This window comes from Purpureocillium lilacinum (genome assembly GCF_023168085.1).
Source record: "Purpureocillium lilacinum CBS 284.36 DNA, scaffold_2, whole genome shotgun sequence".
NCBI lineage: Eukaryota > Fungi > Ascomycota > Sordariomycetes > Hypocreales > Ophiocordycipitaceae > Purpureocillium > Purpureocillium lilacinum.
Window position 1 is genome coordinate 2,884,318 of NW_027072112.1, and position 20,346 is coordinate 2,904,663.

General features: G+C 58.9%; 5 protein-coding genes across 5 annotated transcripts; 3 read left to right on the forward strand and 2 right to left on the reverse strand.

Annotated features, from left to right (window-relative positions):
• Window positions 1-98: 98 nt before the first annotated feature.
• PLICBS_002647 (uncharacterized protein) lies at window positions 99-1,730 on the forward strand (the record flags this gene model as incomplete). The annotated part of the gene is made up of 1 exon (XM_018322344.2): window positions 99-1,730. One exon carries the CDS (start codon window positions 99-101, stop codon window positions 1,728-1,730), a length of 1,632 nt encoding a protein of 543 aa, XP_018179824.2.
• A 711-nt stretch (window positions 1,731-2,441) lies between these two features.
• On the reverse strand, window positions 2,442-3,530 carry PLICBS_002648 (uncharacterized protein; the record flags this gene model as incomplete). The annotated part of the gene is made up of 2 exons (XM_018322345.1): window positions 2,442-3,059; window positions 3,114-3,530. 2 exons carry the CDS (start codon window positions 3,528-3,530, stop codon window positions 2,442-2,444), a joined length of 1,035 nt encoding a protein of 344 aa, XP_018179825.1.
• Window positions 3,531-4,494: 964 nt separating this feature from the next.
• PLICBS_002649 (mitochondrial 37S ribosomal protein mS42) lies at window positions 4,495-5,456 on the forward strand (the record flags this gene model as incomplete). The annotated part of the gene is made up of 2 exons (XM_018322346.1): window positions 4,495-4,705; window positions 4,819-5,456. The coding sequence occupies 2 exons, from the start codon at window positions 4,495-4,497 to the stop codon at window positions 5,454-5,456; spliced, it is 849 nt and encodes a 282-aa protein (XP_018179826.1).
• Window positions 5,457-6,179: 723 nt separating this feature from the next.
• On the reverse strand, window positions 6,180-8,747 carry PLICBS_002650 (uncharacterized protein; the record flags this gene model as incomplete). The annotated part of the gene is made up of 3 exons (XM_018322347.1): window positions 6,180-8,411; window positions 8,484-8,687; window positions 8,745-8,747. The coding sequence occupies 3 exons, from the start codon at window positions 8,745-8,747 to the stop codon at window positions 6,180-6,182; spliced, it is 2,439 nt and encodes an 812-aa protein (XP_018179827.1).
• Window positions 8,748-17,369: 8,622 nt separating this feature from the next.
• PLICBS_002651 (transcriptional regulatory protein pro1) lies at window positions 17,370-19,498 on the forward strand (the record flags this gene model as incomplete). Its single annotated transcript, XM_065600059.1, has 2 exons — window positions 17,370-17,466; window positions 17,664-19,498. The coding sequence occupies 2 exons, from the start codon at window positions 17,370-17,372 to the stop codon at window positions 19,496-19,498; spliced, it is 1,932 nt and encodes a 643-aa protein (XP_065456131.1).
• Window positions 19,499-20,346: the final 848 nt, after the last annotated feature.

The window sequence follows — 20,346 nt, forward strand, 5'->3', positions numbered from 1 at the left end:
CCGAGACCAACCACCCGTCATCCCGAGCGACGCCCGATCCGCGACTGCCGAACCACCCTGGATGCCTTTATCAGAGAGACGGATAGCCTGACGACAATATGCCGTCAGTCGACGTCGCTATGGCGAGGAGCCTGCGGGGCGGAGTGCTGGACCAGTTGAAGGACGTCGTCGCCCGCGCCGTTGTTGCTGGGCTGTCGCGGAGAGACATCATAAGCGACGCCCAAGGCAAGGTGACCGACGTCAAAACCGCCTTCTCCAGCTGGGACAACTGCATGAAGGCCTCGTTCTGCAAGTGGCCGGTCATCGCCGTCATTGTTGTTGGCGGTCTCATCCTCCTCGGCATCGCATGGTGCATCATTCGATGTGCGTGCTGTGGCCTATCGTGCTGCTGCAGCTGCTTCCAATGCCTCAAATGTTGCGGCAACTGCTGTGGCTGCTGCGATCCGCCCGGTGGACGTCGCCACAAGTACCTCGATGAGCCTTACATCCCACCACACCACGGCCAAGGCTACCAGCAGCAGACTCCCATGCAAGCGCCTTTCCCTCCCGCCACCTCAAAGCACCCAGTATACGAGCCCCCTCAGTATGCCGAATTCGATGTTTCGAAGAAAGGTAGTGAGGATGCCCTTCCTCACATGCCCAGTTGGGAAGGCGCAGGGTCCAAGAAGGTAGTGCTGGAGGAAGAAGAGATGGAGATGAACCAGCTGAAGAAGTCGCCCAATTCTACTCCTGCGCAACCACCTTTGGCTTCACCATCTACTGGCCCAGTAAGCCCCATGGGTATGAACGGCCATAGCCCTTATGACAACCCTCGAGGTGGCCCGAACGGTTACATGCCCAACCAAAGCCAGCAAGCCCTCGGCCATGGCCGTCTGTCTCCTGGTCAGAGCCAGCAAAACCTCGGCGCGTACTCACAAGGTCAACCAGGCTACAACAACGTGGCTGCGAATCGCGAGTCCGGTTTTGGTCTGGACCAGCCCTACGACGACCCAGCCCTAGGTGGCACGCCTGGCCAGCATCCACCCGCCTCAGGGTACATGGCCAACGCCCAAAACCAAGCGTACGTGCCACCGGTCATTGCTGGGATGGGCCAGGGTCGACAATCGCCTGCTCCCGGACGCCATATGAACCAGGGCTATGCCGAGATGCCAGCCGAAGCTGGTCATATGAATGAGTATGGCCAACGATCACCCCAGGACGCCCAAAGTGGATACGGTATGAGACGTCAAAACACCGGCGACAATGGCGCTGTGGCAGGCAGCCGTCCTCCCTACGGCATGGACCCTCGCATGCGCAACTCACCCGGTCCGCGACGTACGCCCGGTCCCCGCAACGACAACGCGTATGGGCAGTCACCCAGAGCGTCACCGGCTCCTCGTGAGCAAGGTTACGGGACCCCCCGGTACGGGTCACCAGCTCCGATGAACCGGACATATTCTCCCGCTCCGCCCCCGGACAGGCACTTCTCGCCCGCCCCCGAGCGCCAACTCTCCCCCGCCCCAGGGCGTCACCGAGGTCAGGACCATCGACCTCCCCCGCTGGCCAGACCGCCGATCAGCCCTGGTTTTGCACAGTCTCCTCCCCAGTCGCCCATCAGGAACAACTCGGGCTTCGACTTCACGTCGGGATACGCCCGTCCGGAGAATTCTGAACGCCGACCAAACGAGCCGAAACAGTCGCCTACTCAGGAGGCTTACCCAGGCTACAAGCCCTATCAGCCAGCTCAATAGTCATGGGACGCTGTTTGAGCGGCTTGGCTGTGCAGTTCCTTTGGAAGTGTCTGGGTCCGGCGTTTGGGAAAAGTTTGGAGAGCCTCGGGGCGGAACAGCTCGGTCGTGAGACAGGGCTGAATCAATCGTGCTTATGACCAACGATTTTCGCCTCTCATGAACATTTGGTTTCAAACCTCTTGGATGATCGAAATCTGTTTGTCTTTTATGTATTCTTCGATTCTTTCTCGGCAAGCCGCAATTGGGTCATGCTTAAGCTTGCAGCGTCTACACATCATCGACTGATGTGGTTCCTTCAGTGTAACATATTTATCAACCTTGCATATTTTTCAGTGCTTCACATATAATTTCGGTCGTTCTTGGCAGTCGTAAGCGTGACGCAGCACCCTTGTCTTGTACTGCCTAGACACGTGTCCAGAGGGCGCAGTGTACGACCATCAGCGTTGCATGCATGACTCGAAGACAAATCCCTTGATATTGTTGTATTCTTCGCACTCGCCAGACGCCATTCGCCGAAAGACGGAGGAAAACACGACTTCGCTCGCCCCGCCACAACCCGTACTCAGCCCATGATGTATACCCTGATATGCACAACAGTGTGTTTCTAAGTGTGGTGTTAAGAGAGGAGGGAAATCGAGAAGACATGAAATATTGCAACAAGCCCACGCTACAAAAAATCAGAAAGGTGGCAAATACATTGTTGAATCGCCGCTACTCCTTGGGGAACAGTTCCCGTGGCACCTTGTTGCGTTCGATGCGGCCGCTAGAGCTGCTGCCGATGACGGTCGGCGCATCGCCGTCCACGTCTGGGTCATACTCTTCTGCCGCAGTGGATGTGGGCCTTTTGACGACTGACTTGACGTCCTCGTCCTCGTCGCTGTCGATATCGCTGTCTGGGCCGCGGGTGCGCAAACCGGTACCCTCATCGTACGCGTCCGGGTCCTCGGACGGCAGCCTCTCGTGCTCGTCGGTGTCCTTCTTCTTGATGAAGGAGTCGATGATGTAGTACTGCAGGGCGTTCATGATGAGGGGGAAGATCATCATGACGAAGGCGATTTGGAGCCGCTCGTTGCCCTCGGTCCACTTGAGCGCCCAGTCGCCGACCTTGGAGATCCACGGCATGACGATGAAGATGATGAGGACGCAGACCTTCATGCCAAATAGGCCGCAGAAGTAGATGACGGACTGCTTGAGCCACCACCATGCGTTGGGTGGGTTGCCGTAGTTGCCCGACTGGATGGACTCGACGGGCTTGCCGAGCGGCGTGAAAGCCACTAGGCCTGTCATGATGCGTAGCAACACGATGAGTATAGGGATGCCAACCGTTGTCTAGGCCATGGTCAGCAACGAGACGCGTTTAGAGACGAGCATAGAGAAACTCACGTCAATAGCTAGGTTGAGCAGATAAAACGAACAGGGGTTGGGGACGTAAGGATCATCGGCCCGCGACATCACGCGTGCCGCGGTGGGCTCCAGCTTGATCGAGAAGCGTCCGCTCGTCAACATGGACATGAAGATGTTGGCGATGTGCACTAGCACCGACCCAAAGACTTGCTTCGAGACGTCGAAGAACCAGATCTTGAGGGGCCGTTGCGGGCGTTCCCTCCAGCGCTTGTACACCAGCGAGAGCAGCGCGAGGCCGCCCAAGGCCGCCTGCACAATCAGCGCGAAGGGACCTAGCAGGGAGCACTCGCCCTGTGGCGCGTCCTTGTGCGGCCCGGCGGCGGATGTGGTCGATGTGGCAGTGGCGGCCGCTACGGCCGCGGTCGCGATGGTGGCCATGCCGTTGTTGATGGCCATGCTCGTGAGGGAGGCGGGTGCATCGACTCCGATTGTTACGGGCGCGGCATCTCGTACGGCGGCAAGGGCGCCTAATAAAGGTTGCATGAGGGTCTGTGACTCGAGTGTTCGGGTGGGTGGCGGACGCTCGAACGAGCGAGGCTGCTTGGCAGCCTTTGCGTCGCCTTCAAATAGTCGTCGTCGTCGTCGATCGCCACGCGTTCGGACAGGAGTGTACAGCAGAGGTCGGCCTGGCCGAGAAGAAAGGAGAAGAAGAAGATGTGAAGGCGGCGCAGCTTCGGGTCGGGCAAGGTTCGACGAGGCGCCAGGAGAGCAGCCGAAACGAGTCTGAAGGAACAAAGACCCGCCGAGTGGATACGGAGACGTGAGGCCGTGCTTATTTGGCGGTGGTCGCCGACGAGAACCTTGCGAGGAGCCGTGGGAAGGGGAAAGGCGGGAGGTGTGCTTGGCAGCGTTTTGCCAGCTGACCGCGTCGTGGTGGTGGTGATGAAAGTGTGTATGAATGTCTCATGCCTCGAGGTTCCAGGCTTCCACGGTTGGGGGGACCTCAGCCTGGGACACAGCGCGGCGCCAGCGCCAGTGCCAGCGTCATCCACTCGACGGCCGGGGGAGGGGGTCCGTCCGCTTAGGCTCATCTGGCGCTGCGGCATTCTGAGCTGATCCCCCCAAGCTTCGGTACGTACCTTCTGTCCCCTCCCCTAAGCAGGGCTGAGCTCGGAGGATTCCCCCCTGCGGTGCCCCACAATTTCGGTCCAACGTCCCTCCATCCCCCGGCAAGGCCTGAGCCACACGTCGACGCCTGGTACCAGCCACAACTCACGTGTGTCGGGAGCCTGTGGCTGAGCCAAAAAGTTCCAGGGCCTGCCTCCAATTTGCGTCGGGGCCAAACAACCTCGCGACGGCTTTGCAATTGCAAGGGGACGCCTCGAACTTCTTCCCCCCCCCGAGACGAACCCGCCACATCATGTTCCGCACACGGCTGAGGATACCGCGCCAGGGCCTGTCCCTCGGCCTGCGGACGACGGTCAATGCCCGGAGGAGCCTGCATCAGGTCCCCTCGCTGCCGCACGACTACTCCCAAGGCATCCCGAACCTCATGAGCCCCGGCGGCTTTGCGGTCGCGTGGACGGATTACATGTCCTTGATGGTGGAGAAGCTCAATGCCTTGACGACAGGTAAGTTCTGCTCTTCAAGTCTTCCTTTGCGCAATGGCTTTGCGCTTGCGACGGCCGCGAGGAGCTGTAGCCCTATTGCCCAAGCACCCCAGCTAACCGCATTTCATCTGTAGGCACTGAGCTCGAGGACAAAGACACCAAGACGATCGCGCTTCTCACCGCCCGCGAGCCGAACCAGGCGCCCATCTTCAACTACGCCTCAATGGCGCACAACAACCACTTCTTCTTCCAGGGCATCTCGCCGACAGGCACCCCGATGCCCGACGTCCTGCGCCAGGAGCTCGAGGCCTCCTTCTCCTCCGTCGAGACGCTACGCCGCGAGTTCGTCCTCACCGCCTCCGCCATGTTCGGCCCGGGCTTCCTGTGGCTCGTCAAGGCCGGCCCCGGCGACTACCGCCTCCTGCCCACCTACCTCGCGGGCTCGCCTTACCCCGGCGCGCACTGGCGCGCCCAGCCCACCGACATGAACACGGTCGGCAACGACGGCACCGCCCGCGGCTACTTCAAGAACCAGGCCTTTGGCGCCCGGCGGCGGACCGGCGACCTGCCCCCCGGCGGCATCGAGCTCGAGCCCCTCCTGTGCCTCAACACGTGGGAACACGCCTGGCTGCTCGACTGGGGTGTGGGCGCCGGCGGCAGCGGCGGCAAGATGGCCTTTGCGGAGGCTTGGTGGGAGCTCATCGACTGGGAGAAGGTGGCGCAGAAGTCGGGCGTCCTGAGGCCAGACTTCAAGTCCGCCTCAACGCAGTGAGGTGGGGTGGTGAGGAGACGGCTTCCATAAAGAAGAAAAGTGTAGATGAAGTACAAGGGTGGCATGCACTCTCAGAAGTGCCTTGTAACATTACTGTCTGAAAATAGCCAGAAAATTGTACAGGATCATGAGGAGAAATGGGAAAGACCGCAACCTCTTCACTCTCTGCCTTGAGCCGTGGCTCGTACACTATGCCGTGGGAATGGCGTGCTCGCCAACAACAACCGGAAGTCAACAATGCTCTACGAACTACGAAGTGGACACAACGATCCACGTCCAATCTTCGGTCACAGACAGTGGAGGATCAGACGACCCCAAATTACAAGACGTATAGGAATGGCACATCACGGCGCCATCACACTCAGCGATTGAACATGCAACCAGATACACAAAGAGATGCTGATTCATTGAAGTACTGCAGAGCAGTTTCGCATAAAAGTAAAATGGTATCCTAGTTGTTGGTGTCTTGAACAAAACAGAGAAAACATTGCTCGTGCCACATGCCCCATACTAATCGTTTTGTTTCGCTCCGTGAGCTACATAATCAACATCGTAATGATCGGAATAGACAGCAAAGAACCGATATGTTCAGAGTGGCAAGGAGAGATACGCTGCTGTGGAGCAAACTTCATATATCGAAAAATCGGAAATGGTATCAACCTGGCGATGCCAGATATGTGTGATGTGGTTCTGCTCGTTAAGAAGTGGTGTAGTGGCGTTCATTTAGATCATGTTCCCGTTGACGCTGATTTCAAAGCCATCGCCCTTTTGCTTGAGGGCTTTAGCCAACATGAGCTCTCGCATCCAATCGATGCGATCGTCCCGATTCTTGACGGCAAAATGATGGGTCTTCCCGGTGCCGTTCACACCCTCGGACGGAGAGCGATTGGATGGGTGGAGAGAGCTGTCCCGCTTGCGAAGGCGCGTACCGGATTCCTTTTCCTGGGGGATGAGCTGAAAGCAAAACGACGCGATGGGGTCGCTCTTCTCCCGGTTGTGGGAAACACGCATCGCTTTAAATGCGGCACTAAGCTTGGACGTGGATGCAAGACTGGAACAAGCGATGGCGTAGTCGTCAACATCGACGTACTCCAGCGTCCGGCCTACTTCGGTCACATCTTTGTGCATGTTTAGCCGGGTGCCTCTGAGGGTAAAGTAGCCATCCTGCCACTCGTGTCGTAGCAAGCGCGTCTTGCGCTTCTTCATCGGACCCTGAAAGGTGACTCCATTTCTCGCTTCGTCTGGCGCGACAGTGTCACTGGATCGAAGACTTGAGATCGGCGGGATGGTATGCTCAAAAGATGTGCGCTCTGCAGGCGACCACGGGTAGTCAAAGCGTGGAGGTGGCTGAACGTGCTGTTGGGGAAGCCTCGACGGTGCCTGAGGAGACGAGGTCTTGGATCCTGGAGCGGGCCGACGCTCGTTCACAGAGGGCAGAGTCGGAAAAGATGGCCGCCTCGCCGAGGCGCGTGACTGTGATCGCACTAGAGGAACGCTGTTTGGCATGGTCGGCCGGTATCCCATGTCAGGGGGAACAGACTGCGACGCATCGCGAGAGATGGGCCCGGCCGGGACGGCCGTAAGCGGAGCGTCGGGGTCCGAAAAGGGGCTTGCCAGTCGATACGGATTCTTGGGGGTTTCCAGATCGGGCGACAGCGGGTCAGCTTTCGCCATGCGGTAGGGCATAAAATCCTGGGTCTGTCTGCGCCTTGGTTGTGCCTCCTGCGGCCCGGCTGGGGGAGGAACCGTGGCCGCTCGAGGAGGAGGTTGTCGTTGTGGGAGTGAGTCGCTCGGGATGGACAGCTTAGGCAAGCGACGGAGGCCACGGTGTGCTGGCTTCGCGGCTGGTGCCAGCTCAAACGGAGGCGTAGGCGGAACTTGGTCACAGGCGTCATTATCCTGTTGACGCTGGAAGTTGAGGAACTGGCGAACATTGTCTTGGGCATCTCGGGCCTGAAGGTTGCGCAGCGTAGCTTCTTGGAGGTATTGCAGCGGAGGTAGGCCGCCAGGTCCCAGGACATCCGATGACGCGACGACGGACGGTACAGCGTCAGAGACGGGACGGTGAACCTCGTTGGGGTCGATAGCTTTGGCCGTGTCTGGATTGCCAGCGTCTCCGAAGATCAAGACGGTCCCGCCTGCACCAATGTCGACGTGTGGGTTTGCTCTGCGGAATTCAGCGATCGCACGCTGCTGACGCCTCCACTTGGAACAGTTCTCGCCTTTGGAGCAGTGATGCGGCTTTGGGATGACTTGCTCGATGCCGATTATGGAGACTGACTCCATCGGTGTTATGACATCGTCAGCTGAGTGCTTGCGGCGTTGTCTCCGTCTGCTGCTTTGGCGCCTTTTCAGTCCATCATCGCTGGTCTTTCTCGCCTGTTTGGTCTCCTTTCTCGCCTCACGGCTCGGCGCATCCTCGATCGGGGTCGCAGGTCGCGGGGATGCCGGACGACTGTCCCGCAGAGCTTGAATTTGGTGCCATACTCTTGTGCGAATACCAAAAGACGGTATATCCAGCTCTCTTAGGTCCTCAAACTTGAGAGTAATGAGAATCGCTCCGTTGATGTCGTTCTCGATGAACCGATCAGCTACAGAGACCTCAACGCCAGCGTTGAGCATGGACTGTGCCACCATCTCGGGGCTCCACGAAGCAAGGGTGGAGGCATCGAGTTCCTCGTTCGCGTACTGGAAAGGGCTGCTCCGCCGAGGCAGCGGCGGTCGTTCTAGAAAGTCGGCAACGCCGCGCGTTACCTTTGGTGTCAAAGGCGACAAGGTCAGGATCGCTTCCTCTTCCAGCAAGGACGGATCCGTTGAGCTGCGGAACAAATGAGGGCCCCGGGGACCTTCGACTGGCTTCAAGGCGGCCTCGCTATACAGATCCCGCCCCCGGCTTGACCTCGGGGTCGGCACTTCATCGTATGTCGATACTGTGGTGAAACTTGGCTGCCCAGACTGCACGGTGCGTATGAGATATTGCTAGTCTCCAAAGGAATAGGGCTCGCTGGGGTGCGGTGCATTACTTACCGATTGCAAGCTCACTCGGGGCGAGTTGTCCTCCGCCTCCGTCAAGAGCTCCTCGTCCCAATCTGTATCAACAAACTCTGTCGCTACTGATGTTGGGCGTGGAGCTTGTCTCTCGTCTTTGAAACTGAAGAACGTGTCCCTTGCGGGCTTCTGTCGCATCTCCTGGTAGAGCCGTCGCTCTCCAGTCTGGTAATAGGCTTGATCCTGGAGTGTCTTGTCGTCAGCGAGGTTGTGATTGACCAAACAGTGCTGGAGCCATACCATGTGGGCTGAGCAGCTCGTCCCACTCAAACCCGCATAAATTTGAGGCTATAATGTTGTACTGCCCTCCGTAGGTAAGCTCTGGCGGGTATAAATCCACAGCCCAGAGCGCGTATGGCGTGGAAATCCGTTGCCGGCAATGTCTGTCTAAGTTGGATATGCCGAACCAGGAGCTCGTTCGGTGATAGACGTGCCGTGAGACAGCGAATGTAGACAAAGGGAATCGCGAAAATTGGAGAGGTATGAGGAGGAGAACACAAGTGCCAAACCGCGAGAGGAGGTCTTTCGGAGAGGTCAGCGGGCGGCTAGGCTTTGATATGCGTTGGACGACCTGATAGCACGGGCGGCTTGTCGCTCAGGAGGCAGGATACCCTCTGCTGCAGCGGGTGGGCATGGGATATGCCCCGATGTGACAGGGAACAGGCACAGAGACCAACGCTGCAGAAGCGCCGGCGGGGTGCGAATCACGGTGAGCGATCCAGGGCAGACGCTGGGGAGCCGAGAATAGGTGGTTGTCTGCGACGGTACTGACAATCGGCCGCTGCGCAGAGGAGACCTGACAGCGTCCGGTGGGTATCCGTCCGTCGGCAAACAGGCCTGGGCCAGCGCGAAGCTCGAGGGGGCGACCAGACAGGCGCGCTGCAGGACGCTCAGAGCGCCTGCAGCGTGCCCTCGCGCGGGGGTCATGATAGGTTCCCAGGGTCGGTGTGGCACTCTGCGGTCTGGCGGGCAGGGGAGACCAGGCGACCTGTGCCAGCCGTTAGTGTCTGGGGCAGCGAATCGCAGAGGGTCGGCCTCCTCACCATACCAAATATAGCGACCCTCTAAGCGCCGTGATGCCCGTGCAGACGACGGGCAGAGATGCCCAACCTCTCGACAGGTTTTCGCCAGACCCTTGTCAAGAGGCTGCAGATGCAAGGACAAGGGTCTTGTCTCTTGGGTCGGTCTTGCAAAGGCACCTCTCGTGGGCCGGCCATCTGCGCACTGATGCGCGATACAACCAGGGCCGACTCGGCACTGCACCGCTGCGCGAGGAATCGAGGTGTGCGCGGTGAAGGCGCATGGAAGCCGCGGGCCGAGCTTCGCAGGCTTGCTCGTTGCACCCAGGATCCCAGTCTCCCAGAGCATCCGACCTGCGGACGAGGGAGGCATGAAGCGGATCGGTGCTGATACCCCGCTTCATTGTTTTGTGAAGGAACCCACCTGGGCGCCCTCCGTCCTCAGTACTTCGCAGTCCGTACTAAGTTAATGGCTGGATCAGGCAAGCAGCCTGACGGTCTCGAGGAAGGCGCAACCAAGCACTGTACGTGGGTGTTCTGTTCGCAGTACTTCGGTAGGTGCCACCTGCTGCTTGTGAGGTGCGGTGGTGTGCGCCAACGCGGCAGGAACATGGACTTGCACCTGCTGCAGTAATCTGTGTAAGTCGCGTGGAGCCTGGAGCTTGCTGTCGACTCGACTCTGCTCCAGGCCAACCATCAACTTCAAAGCCTGTAACTCCCCAGACACGAAATCAGGCGCCGGTTCTATCTGACCGATTTGAAGTCCATCGGTTCGTCTGTGTCGTCGTCACCACGGGTCGGACCTGCGGGGGAGGTCGGTATTTCGCAATCGCGGACATCGAGGCTCGAGAACCCGACCTGTAGGTGGGGCCCGCGATGGTTGCAAAAGACATGGACCCCGGGCAGTTTTCGCTTGCGCTCCCTTGTCCAAGAGCCGTTGCGCCACCCAGCCATCAGAGCACGGTACACCCGCAGGCCACGGTGGTCGTGAGCGGGCACGTCGCACGGCACGACAACCTTGGGTCCACCTCAGGTCCCTAGGCATGCAAGCCAGGTCTCAACTTCTTGGTTGCCGTCTTGCGTGGCGTTGAACGGCGTCTTCTGCGAGCTGGCCAAGAAGGGCATGAACCAGCGCCGTCACCGCCGGAGTGGCTGGAAGCTATGTGATGTGCCATGGTAACGCGGGCAGCATTTGTCGAAAACAGGTTCGCCTTCATCCGCTTCTGCCGCTCCGTCCGCCGGTCTGCTGCACCTCATTCTTGCCTGCGCAGCCGACGGGCCACTCCGCCCCCTGCTAGAGGATTTTCGTTGACAACCCTCCGTGATGGATGGCGATGTGATATCCCCCACAGCACGCGGATGCGATTTCCATGCCTTCCATCACATTGCACCTACCTAGCTTCTCCGCACCACGGCACCGCACTATGGGCAACGGACCGAAAACTTCCCACCAACACGACTTCCACAAAGGGTTGGCATGTCGGAGAGCCAATCGTTCTCCAAAGGTCTGGCCTCGCGGTCCTGTGGCAGCAACGGGCGAGCTAGTGGGACGGTCCGGTTCTGAATGCCTCCAACCGCGGGTGTGGGCAAGATAGCTGACCAAAGCCTGTCTGTCTTCAGTCCCTCTTCAAGGCGCCAAGAAAGATGGCTGGCGGAAGAAGGTGTCCTCAGCAGAGCGTATGTTATTCATCACGGTGGCTGGCTAGCACAAGCCTAGGGGACCTGGCCAGCCGGGCGCGGAGAATGCCACGAGGCGAGTCCCTTGCTGGGAGTCATGGTCTCGGGTGCTGGCATCGTGGTCGGAACGTGACCTGGATGCCCGAGCGCACATGACTTACACGGATTATCGCGCAGTCTAGATCGGCGAGGCGGTCAGGGACTGATGGCTTCCTCACAGGGACCCCTCGCAAGACGAGACGGAGCTCAGCTCACACGCCGGGAGCGTCCCTGAAGCCTGACAGGTGCAGATGGATATCATGCTCGGCGGAGATTGACGGCAACGCCCCTCCCCTCGCTCTCGCTTTGCTACCTCGAGAATACGTCCGCACGCTTGCCTGAACATCCCAGCACGACGAAATGGTGTTGCCGAACACCATGCATTCGTGACAAGGGACGATCTGCTCGCCTGGCTTACCCCGGCCAGCTACCCCCCACACTGTGTGCCTTTATTCGCCAGTGGCAAACAAGAACCGGACTTGAATCGTCCATGAAGGGTGTGGGGGGGCACGGGAGGTGTGGGCATATGTCGGCGATATCGCGACTCCGTTCACGCGCACGGTGTCGCAAAGCACTGCTGTTGACCAAGTCCCCAACACAAGTCCCTTCTCAGCGCGCCCTAGCTGATCGCCTAGCCACTCTTGCTGCACTCCTCTACGCGTCATTTGGGACCTGATGACTGACACAGAGCCGCAGACGAATGGCATCCCAAACGAGGACAAACTGACTGAGGCGCAATTTGGATACAGCGGCCAATCCCCAGCATTATCAGCCCGACTTCGAGGGCGTGCTGCGTGCACAGCCATGGTCACCGTCTATTTGACATGTCCAGGCTTCTCGTAACTATCGAGTGCCTGCCTCGCGGATCCAGTCACCCCCGCAGATTGACAATTTACCCTGGACCCAATTGCGTCTCGATGGAGCATCTTGTGCCGTCGATTGGCCGGCGGCACAGTCTGTCCCAATCCTTGCGGGGGTTAGCAACAGCAACCATGGACGGACCTGCGTGCACGCTACGCACGGATCAGTTCTTCCGCCCATCTCCATCAGGGTCTTTGCTTTTTCGTATGGCCCTGCACACGGTGGCATGCGTCGCTCCCGCGGCCGAATTCAGCTTCCCCGCCGCCAGAATTGATGCTTTGCATCTCACATGAACGCGGGTTGGAGGTTGGCCCGACCTACCCTCGCAAGCCTCGCAAGCCTCGCAGCACATGCCGCGCGGAAGTGACTGGTCCCTCGATGACGATCATGATCGACCCGTCTCGACATGCACTAGCACGCCATGCCTTGTGCAACAGGGCGACCTCGTACCCGTGGAGCGCACGGCTCAACGCAGCTCACCCGTGAAGCTGGCCATGTGTTGCCCGAGCTCCCGGACCCGTGTTCTCCAACAGCAGCACCGGGCGTAGCGGGCGTTGTCGGTACTGAACCAATGTTGTGTTCCGTTGTACTCGCTGCCGCGCAACCCGTCTCAATTCACCTTGAGACCAGAAGGAACGTCCGTAACCCAGCTCTCGTCGGATCAGCTCACGGATGGCCTGATGGATATTGCGCGCAACCGCAGAGCCGACATCACAGACCGGCCAAGCCCCGCCAAGTGCTGATGCAGGGATTGCGAGTTTGCGGACAGGGTCTTTGGGCTGCACTAACGCCTCGAATCCTTCCCCGCCCGCCATGATCCACTGTTTCTTCTCGACCGACCGGGGAGCGACGTCGGCTGTTGTTCCCGATGGTCCACCTTTAATCTGAACGATCAATCGCTCGGCGGAACGGGCGCAATCTTGAAGCTGTGGAATGCTTCATCAAAGAAACTTTCGAAGCACAATTCACCTGCCTGTCGGGGAGACCGGGCAAAGTTCCTGGAAACACTCACATGCTCCAACTCGGATGCGGCCCGTACCTGGTTGTGGTGTGCTTACTGACAAGCTTCTGCTCCTCCGCAAGGCGGGATGGGAAGAGGTGAGGAGGAAGTGAGGAGAAACACGAGGCTATCGACTACCCGATCCAGCAAGGTCAAGGCACGCACACCTCCAGTCGGTGCGATGGAGGGGAGGTGGATGGTTCGCAACAACAGCCTGCGCAATGCGGAGGCCGCCAACAATGCTGACATAGATCATCAGCAACAACACAGTTTGGTGTTGGCCAAGAAAGCTATTGCCATCTGCGAACCTTCCTGGGCGCTGGAGAGAGATGAAGGTGACACTTATTCTCCATGGGCCAATTGACCTGCCCATCGACTCTCCGTACTGTGCCGAGCAGTCATGCAGGGCGGTCTCCAGTGAGGGGCAGCTCAACCAAGGGTGTCTGTGCCCCAAGGCCGCATCTGATAGCGGGGAACAGCCAAGGTCCGCCGAGGTGGAGAGCGCACGTTGCACTTCGAAGGCTGTAAAATGTAACTTCAAACTTGCAACTTGGAGATGAGGATGGCTTGCCTCCCCTGATGTACGACTAAAGTATCGCCAAGTGGCGCACCCTTCATGAACAAAGAAGAGCTTGCATGATCTGGCTACTAACCAGAGATGTCTCGAGCAGGATGACACCGGCTCGTGGCTAAAAGCTCCGATCAACGTGGTGGGAGTGGGGACGTTGGTCCAGCCTCGTCTCTATCAGAATTCGTTAGGAGCGGAAGCCCAGAGCTTCAGAAGGCGGGCTGTTGTTCCTCCTGTTGCGCCGTGTCTTGGCCCGGGTGCGGAGCCTGCTGCTACAGCTCACGGTGTAAGGGTCGTCGGCGAGCTGGCCTGCCCGCTCAGGACACTCGTCTGCCTTTGGTGATCTATTGCGGCAACACATCATGACACACCCAGTCCATTGAATTGCACCGCGGTTCCATAGGGTAGATGGTTTCCCTGTTGGTGCGTGTCTGCAGCGATCTTGAGATGCGTCGATCTCGAGACGGCAAACAGACGGAACGCCGAACGCCATAATTAGCCCGCCGGTCCATGACGACGAGTGCGCGCGTGTGCCGCAAGACGGGCGGTTAATTTGGCCCGGCAGTGACAGTGAATGTGGGCGAAATCAAAAATAGATGCGGAGGAGAAACATTGACGCGTTGGCGCCCGCCGAGTGTTGAGCGTATCGCGGGGGAAGACGTGAGCGCTTACAGCGGTGACAAAAAAGGTTGGACGACGTCGGCGGTTGGCCGCCAAATTTAGCCCCCCAGCAGAAACGTGGAAGAGGGGCTAAATTCAGTCTGTGCAACGGCAGGTTCGCAGCTTGTGTGCACTTTCCATGTTTGCCAAGCGATGCAGGGCCGTGACGAAGCGGCTGCGCAGAACTTACTCTGCTTCGACATTGTCTGTCGCGACTCCCAACTGTTGAACGCAATGGCTCTTTGCGCCGCCCGTGGTGCGCGCCCGCTGTTCGTCCACCAACGTCTTCCTCACCGTTCTCCGGTCAACGTCCATGCACCTCACCCAGAGTGCAGCGAAAGCCGTCGACAGCTCGAGCAGAGATGAGCGGAGTGCTTTGGCCACGACTCCAAGTCCGCACCTCCGCTCGAAGCCGACCAGCCCTGGCCATCTTGCGCCATCCATTGGTCCAGCCGCAAAGGGTGACCCCTGCCTAGCGTCATGCAAGCAAGAGCCAATCTTGATCGTCAACGGCCCTCTCGCCTAAGCCTTGATCCCTGTCCTCGCCCAGCGCTAGAATCGGTTGGTCCCGCGCCCGCTGCCGCTTCTCTCATCACGGGCTCATCCTGGTCCGCATCCTCAACTCGTCACATACAGCCATCGAATCAACGCCCTTCTCACATAGCGCCACTGGACGCTAAGCCCGTGGCTCGAGAGCCTGCCGCCACGGGAGCAAGCCATCTCGACCGCACGTTCTGCTCTGCGTCCTTCTCACCTCAAGCCCGACGACTTGACTTGCCCCCTATCCCTGTGTCACCGCGGGCCGCCGGGTACCGCTGCAGGTGCTGGCATGGAGTCAAGGACGATCGTGCCCATCGGCTGTTGTCCTGCTTCTCCCCGGCAGCCACCCTTGCTTGTGTCTTCACCTCGGCCATGATCGCTCGCTCGTCACCCCGTGAGACCCGTTCCCTGTCTGTCCTACAGTGTTGGACCTCTCGATAATGAAGAAAACACTGACCGCTCGCGGGCGAGCGAGGACCACGCGAGAACGCCAAGCCTTGAGCTCAGGCTGTTTGTGCGAATGTCATGAGCCACCAGCCATCAGCCATCCGGCCTCAACGCATCTGAGTCTTGACAAGGTCTGCCCCACGGCCACGACTGTTTCTAATGAGATATGGAGATGGCCGCGTTGGCTGCCGGTTTTGGATGCAAGAGTGATCTGCGAACCATCTGGTGAATGAGCACGACGAGAAGCCATGCTCGACCCTGTCTCATCAGTTCTTTCGTTTCCTCCGGCAAGCGCTTGCGCGGGAAGCGTGCCCATGATTTGAGAATGGTGAGGCATTTATAAATGCAAGACTACCCGTGCACGGCAGAACCCTGCAAGATAGGCTTCCTGCGGAAGCGCGATGGTTGTATTTCTGCTTGCAGCCTCATGCTGTGCCGTTCCGGTCGGGCTGGGATCTTGAGAATCATCCCATGTGTGCTCGCGAAGAAGTCTTATCCTGCAGAAACCATCCTCGAGCCCATCGGCGACTTCCCCGCCGCAATGATGGTACAGTATAGAGGCTGCATAACCGACCTTGCACACCGAGGCATGGGCAACGGCCTGCATGCATAGTTTCTGCAAGAGTGCAGCCCCGTGCCGCAGGGAGGCTGGCTACACCCTGACTGATTGTGCGGGTTCGCGGGGGTCGGCTGGCCGATAGCAAGGTTGAGCTCCTTGTCCCAGCAAGCTCTCGGGTGGGAGGGGGCCAAGGCGCCCAAGACAAGGTGCGGCGTACGAGTACTAGCACGCCCGCCCGGTGCAAGTTTGGACCGACCCTCGGGACTGCAAGTCTTTTGCCATGAACTGGTGTGCAATGGGATCTCTTCACGGCTGCATCGGATCAGGGACAAGGCATCCAACATGCTGCAAGCGTACGCGGAGCTCAAAGTTCTGTGCCCGTGAGCCAACGCAGATGGAGCTGTGCTCCTCCTCGGGTCGGCGTGAGCCAGAAGGGCAACACGCACTCTGATCAGCACAGAAGCTAGAGCTGGCGGATGGAGCTCGTGCATTGTGGATGGGTGACATTCGACGGGCGAGGTGCACGACTTGCCCTTTTGGTTGGCCCCCCCTCAGCGGCCTGCAGCGTCCCAAAGCCTCTCTCTGCATGGGGCGGGCCAGAGCAGACGACCCCCCGCTCATTGGTCTCTCTAAGCGCAGTCGCTGAGCTCGGAGGCGTGATGTCTCTCAGTCGGTGTTAGTGCCTGGTTCAAAAATAGCATCAGGGCTTCATCGGATCGCGGACAAGCCATCCAACGCGCTCCAACACCATGAGGTCTTGCGAAGGGCGGCCATGATATAAGTCTTTGGCCTCCAGCCGCCGGCCTGGAATTTAACCCTCTTTTCTTTCGGCGTAGAAGGTGAGAAGATCCAAGTGTCGTTCCAAGGTTTCCCTTTTCTTTTATCCCTCTTTTCCCTCTCCCTCCTGGGGGCGCCGTCCTCTCTCGTCCCCGTTCCCCCTCCCGCTCGCCTGACATTAGCATTTTATTTTCCCGTGAAGAGCAAGCTGGCCTTGCTTGGAACCAGTCATTCCTTGACGATTTGTTTGCGAGCACGCCTTCATCTTGTTGTGTTTAATAACGACGCGAGCGTCGCCGCCAGTCAGCTGCCGCGGCCCGAGTCGAGTGGCCGGCCACGAACCAAACTAATTCGATAATTCAACGACTACCGTTACTTGGCTGGACCGAGAGAAGGAGAGCCAGGAGCACCCCTCTCTGCCCGCGACGATCGACCTCGGGGCCACGCACTTGTTGGACCCTGGCCTGGTTTGTCGAGGTTGTCTCTGGCTGTCCCGCTTTTGGCCGCCCGCCCTCCTTCCCCCTCCCCGGCCACCGTGCAGTCTTTGCAGTCTTTGCACTGTCAAATTCACCACCCCTCCCCCCTGTCTGTTGCATCTGTGCCCTCTGCCTTGTCGGCGAGAGCAACACCACCTCGGCGCAGGTACTTCGTACAAATGCCTACCGCGCCCCCCGACCATCGCAAGAGCTCGATGCGAGCTCCCGGAAGCGCCGTCAACATGGCCGCGACACAGTCTGCAAAGGCCAAGACGGCCGTCAAGTCCAGCAATGGAAATGCAAAGGCAAAAACACAGATGCACCGCCGGTCGCGCACAGGTACGTTGGCCCGCCTCCCACTTACACGCAGCCACTTACACGCACTTTGTGTGTGTGCGGGTGGTCCGCGCCCGTCGAGGAGCTTCGTTTTCCAATGGCCACGAATCCCGCTGACAACACGTTTCTGTGCTCTTCAGGCTGCTTTACCTGCAGATTAAGACGAAAGAAGTGCGACGAGGGCACCCCCATGTGCACAGCATGCAAGCACCTTGGTCTGCAGTGCGAGTACAAGCGACCGATGTGGTGGAGCAACAACGATGCGCGCCGCCGGCACAAGGAAGACATCAAGAACATCATCAAGCGCAAGAAGCTCGCGGAGAAATCGTCACACCCCATCCAGACCTCGGTCTGCTCTCCGCCGGGCCTCTCGCACTCGCTGCCAACCTCGGCCACCTTCACGGACCCCATGGATCGCACGAGGTCTGCTTCCATCGACTCACACTTCTCGGCCGGCTTCAACTTCAACAGCCCGCCCAATGGCGCAGACTACGGCGTCTACACCGCTCAAATCCACCCAGACTTTCTTCTCAATGGCTACTCGCCGTATGAGATCGATGTCAAGACGGAGCGGCAGATGTTCGTCAACGACGTGCCCACGCTGAAGGAGTCCCATGTCTCGACCTTTAGCACCTACCACACTCCACCGCCCCCAGGAACCGTCCTGCCCTCTGGACCACTGGATGGTGCCTGGACTGAGCACATCCACCACGAGAGAAAGGAGTCACTATCTGAGGAGGCCCTCAACGTGAACTTCTTCGACTTCTCCCACGGCCCCCATGATAGCACCGGGCAGATCCGCATCGAGCTGGAGGAGCACGACCAGCGCCTGCTGGAGCACTTCATCCAGTTCGTCTTGCCAACAATCTTCCCCATTCTTGAGTCTAACCAACATGGCTCCGTCGGGTCCGACCTGATCCTTCCCGCGCTTCAGTCCAACAGTGTCTACCTGCACTGCTGCCTTAGCATCGCGGCCCAGCACCTCAAGACACATGCCAATGTCTCGGGCGATGAGATTGACAATGACATCATGCGCCACCGCTATGCCACCATCTTCTCGCTGTGCGAGGCCCTCAAGCGTGACGAGAACCACCAGCAGATCCTTGAGGCCACCCTGGGGCTCATCTTCTTCCAGTGCATCGTCGGCCGCTTTGACGATGGCCTGCTGGATATTGCCTGGCACCAGCACTTTCAAGCCGCAATTAGCCTCGTTCAGAAGCTGGAGCTGCCTCGTCTCGTCTCGGACGCCACCAACGAGATGACACGGACACCCTTCAACATGACTCTGACCGGGTGGATCGACATCCTCGGTGCCACCATGCAAGGCACTTCTCCCACGTTTGCCCACACCTACCGCGAGAAGCATCTGTCGCAGAACAACCACCATCTGGGGCTGCGCGAGCTCATGGGCTGCGAGGACCGCGTCATGTATCTCATCTCGGAGATTGCCTGCCTTGAGTCGCTGAAGCGTGACGGCATGGACGACTTTACTCTGTGCCAGCACGTTTCCGCGCTTGGGGAGCAAATCAGCATGATTGAGGGAAGTGACACGTGCCCCAAGAGCCCCTTCAATGTCAACGGCAGCCTGTCCCCAAAGCAGCTCTCCAAGAACATCACCAACGCATTCCGTCTTGCTGCGCGCATCTACCTGTGCAGTCTGGTCCCCGGCTTCAACCCCAGCCAACCTTCTCCAATGGCCTTGGTTGACAAGTTGACGACGGTGCTTCAGCACATTCCTTCTGGGCCGGAGGGCTTCGACCGCAGCTTGGTCTGGGTCTATCTGATTGGTGGTTCCATCAGTCTCCCAGGCAGCAGCTTTCGAGCGCTGTTCGAGGACCGGGTTGCCCAACTTGGTCAGCAGGCTACATGTGGCTCCTTTGGGCGCATGGTCACGGTTCTGCGCGAGGTGTGGATGCGGAACGATGCACTATCGCAAGCCAGCACCCCCGGCTCCTCGGGGTCGGATGCGGGGCCGCAACACATCCACTGGCGGGATGTCATGCAGATGAAGGGGTGGGACTTCCTCCTGATATAGAGACCTCGGTACCGTCAAGCCTGCTTGGCTCTTCAATAGCTGGTCTTTGAAGGAAGCGAGCGGCCTGTCTCGACCAGAGGTCTCTATGGATGGGCTGTCCTCCCTTCTCAGGATTGCATAACGCGACCCGCATCCGAAGACGAAGCAGGTTCTGTCGTCGTCTCCGAGGAAGCACGGTGCCTTGGTGCTTTTGTTTTCTTTCTTCCTTTCTCAGTTTCTCACTATACGTTTCTCATGGCATTGATCTGCCACATATACCCCTCTGGTACGGGATTTCATAGAGGACGCCGCAAGGCAAGCACACACCAGGAGTGACACGACACAAACGGGAAGAGAAGCGACACTTGGGGAAGTCTTCTCGACACTTGGACACTTGGACACGGGGGAAAGGGGCTGGACTCTGGGTAGACAGGCAGGGATGTGATGAGGTTGGACGATGACGCCAAGGGTGCTTGGCTGTTGGATGATGAAAGAAGGTGTTCTTTTAGCATGGGTTTCTCATTATGGTGTACCATCTGGTTTCAAAGAGCCCATCTGGCGTCGGTGGTCGGTCTGCATCTGGGGCGCTGTTTCTACGGCCCCCTCACCGCTCGCTATCATTATCACAGATACCAGGGCGTGAAGGGAATCAGGGCGCGTCGGGGAGACGCATAGAAGGACACGGACGCCAGCTGCTAGCCGAGCATGCAGGCAAGAGGGAACACGTGGAATGGATGACGCTTTACAAAAGCTCAGGATAGCAGCACAACAGGGCCAGGGTCCCTTGATCCTAGGCCTCGTCTCACTTCAATGCAATTGGGCCGGCGGCTCCGACTTACGGCAAAGTACTCCGTGCCTACAGCCATACG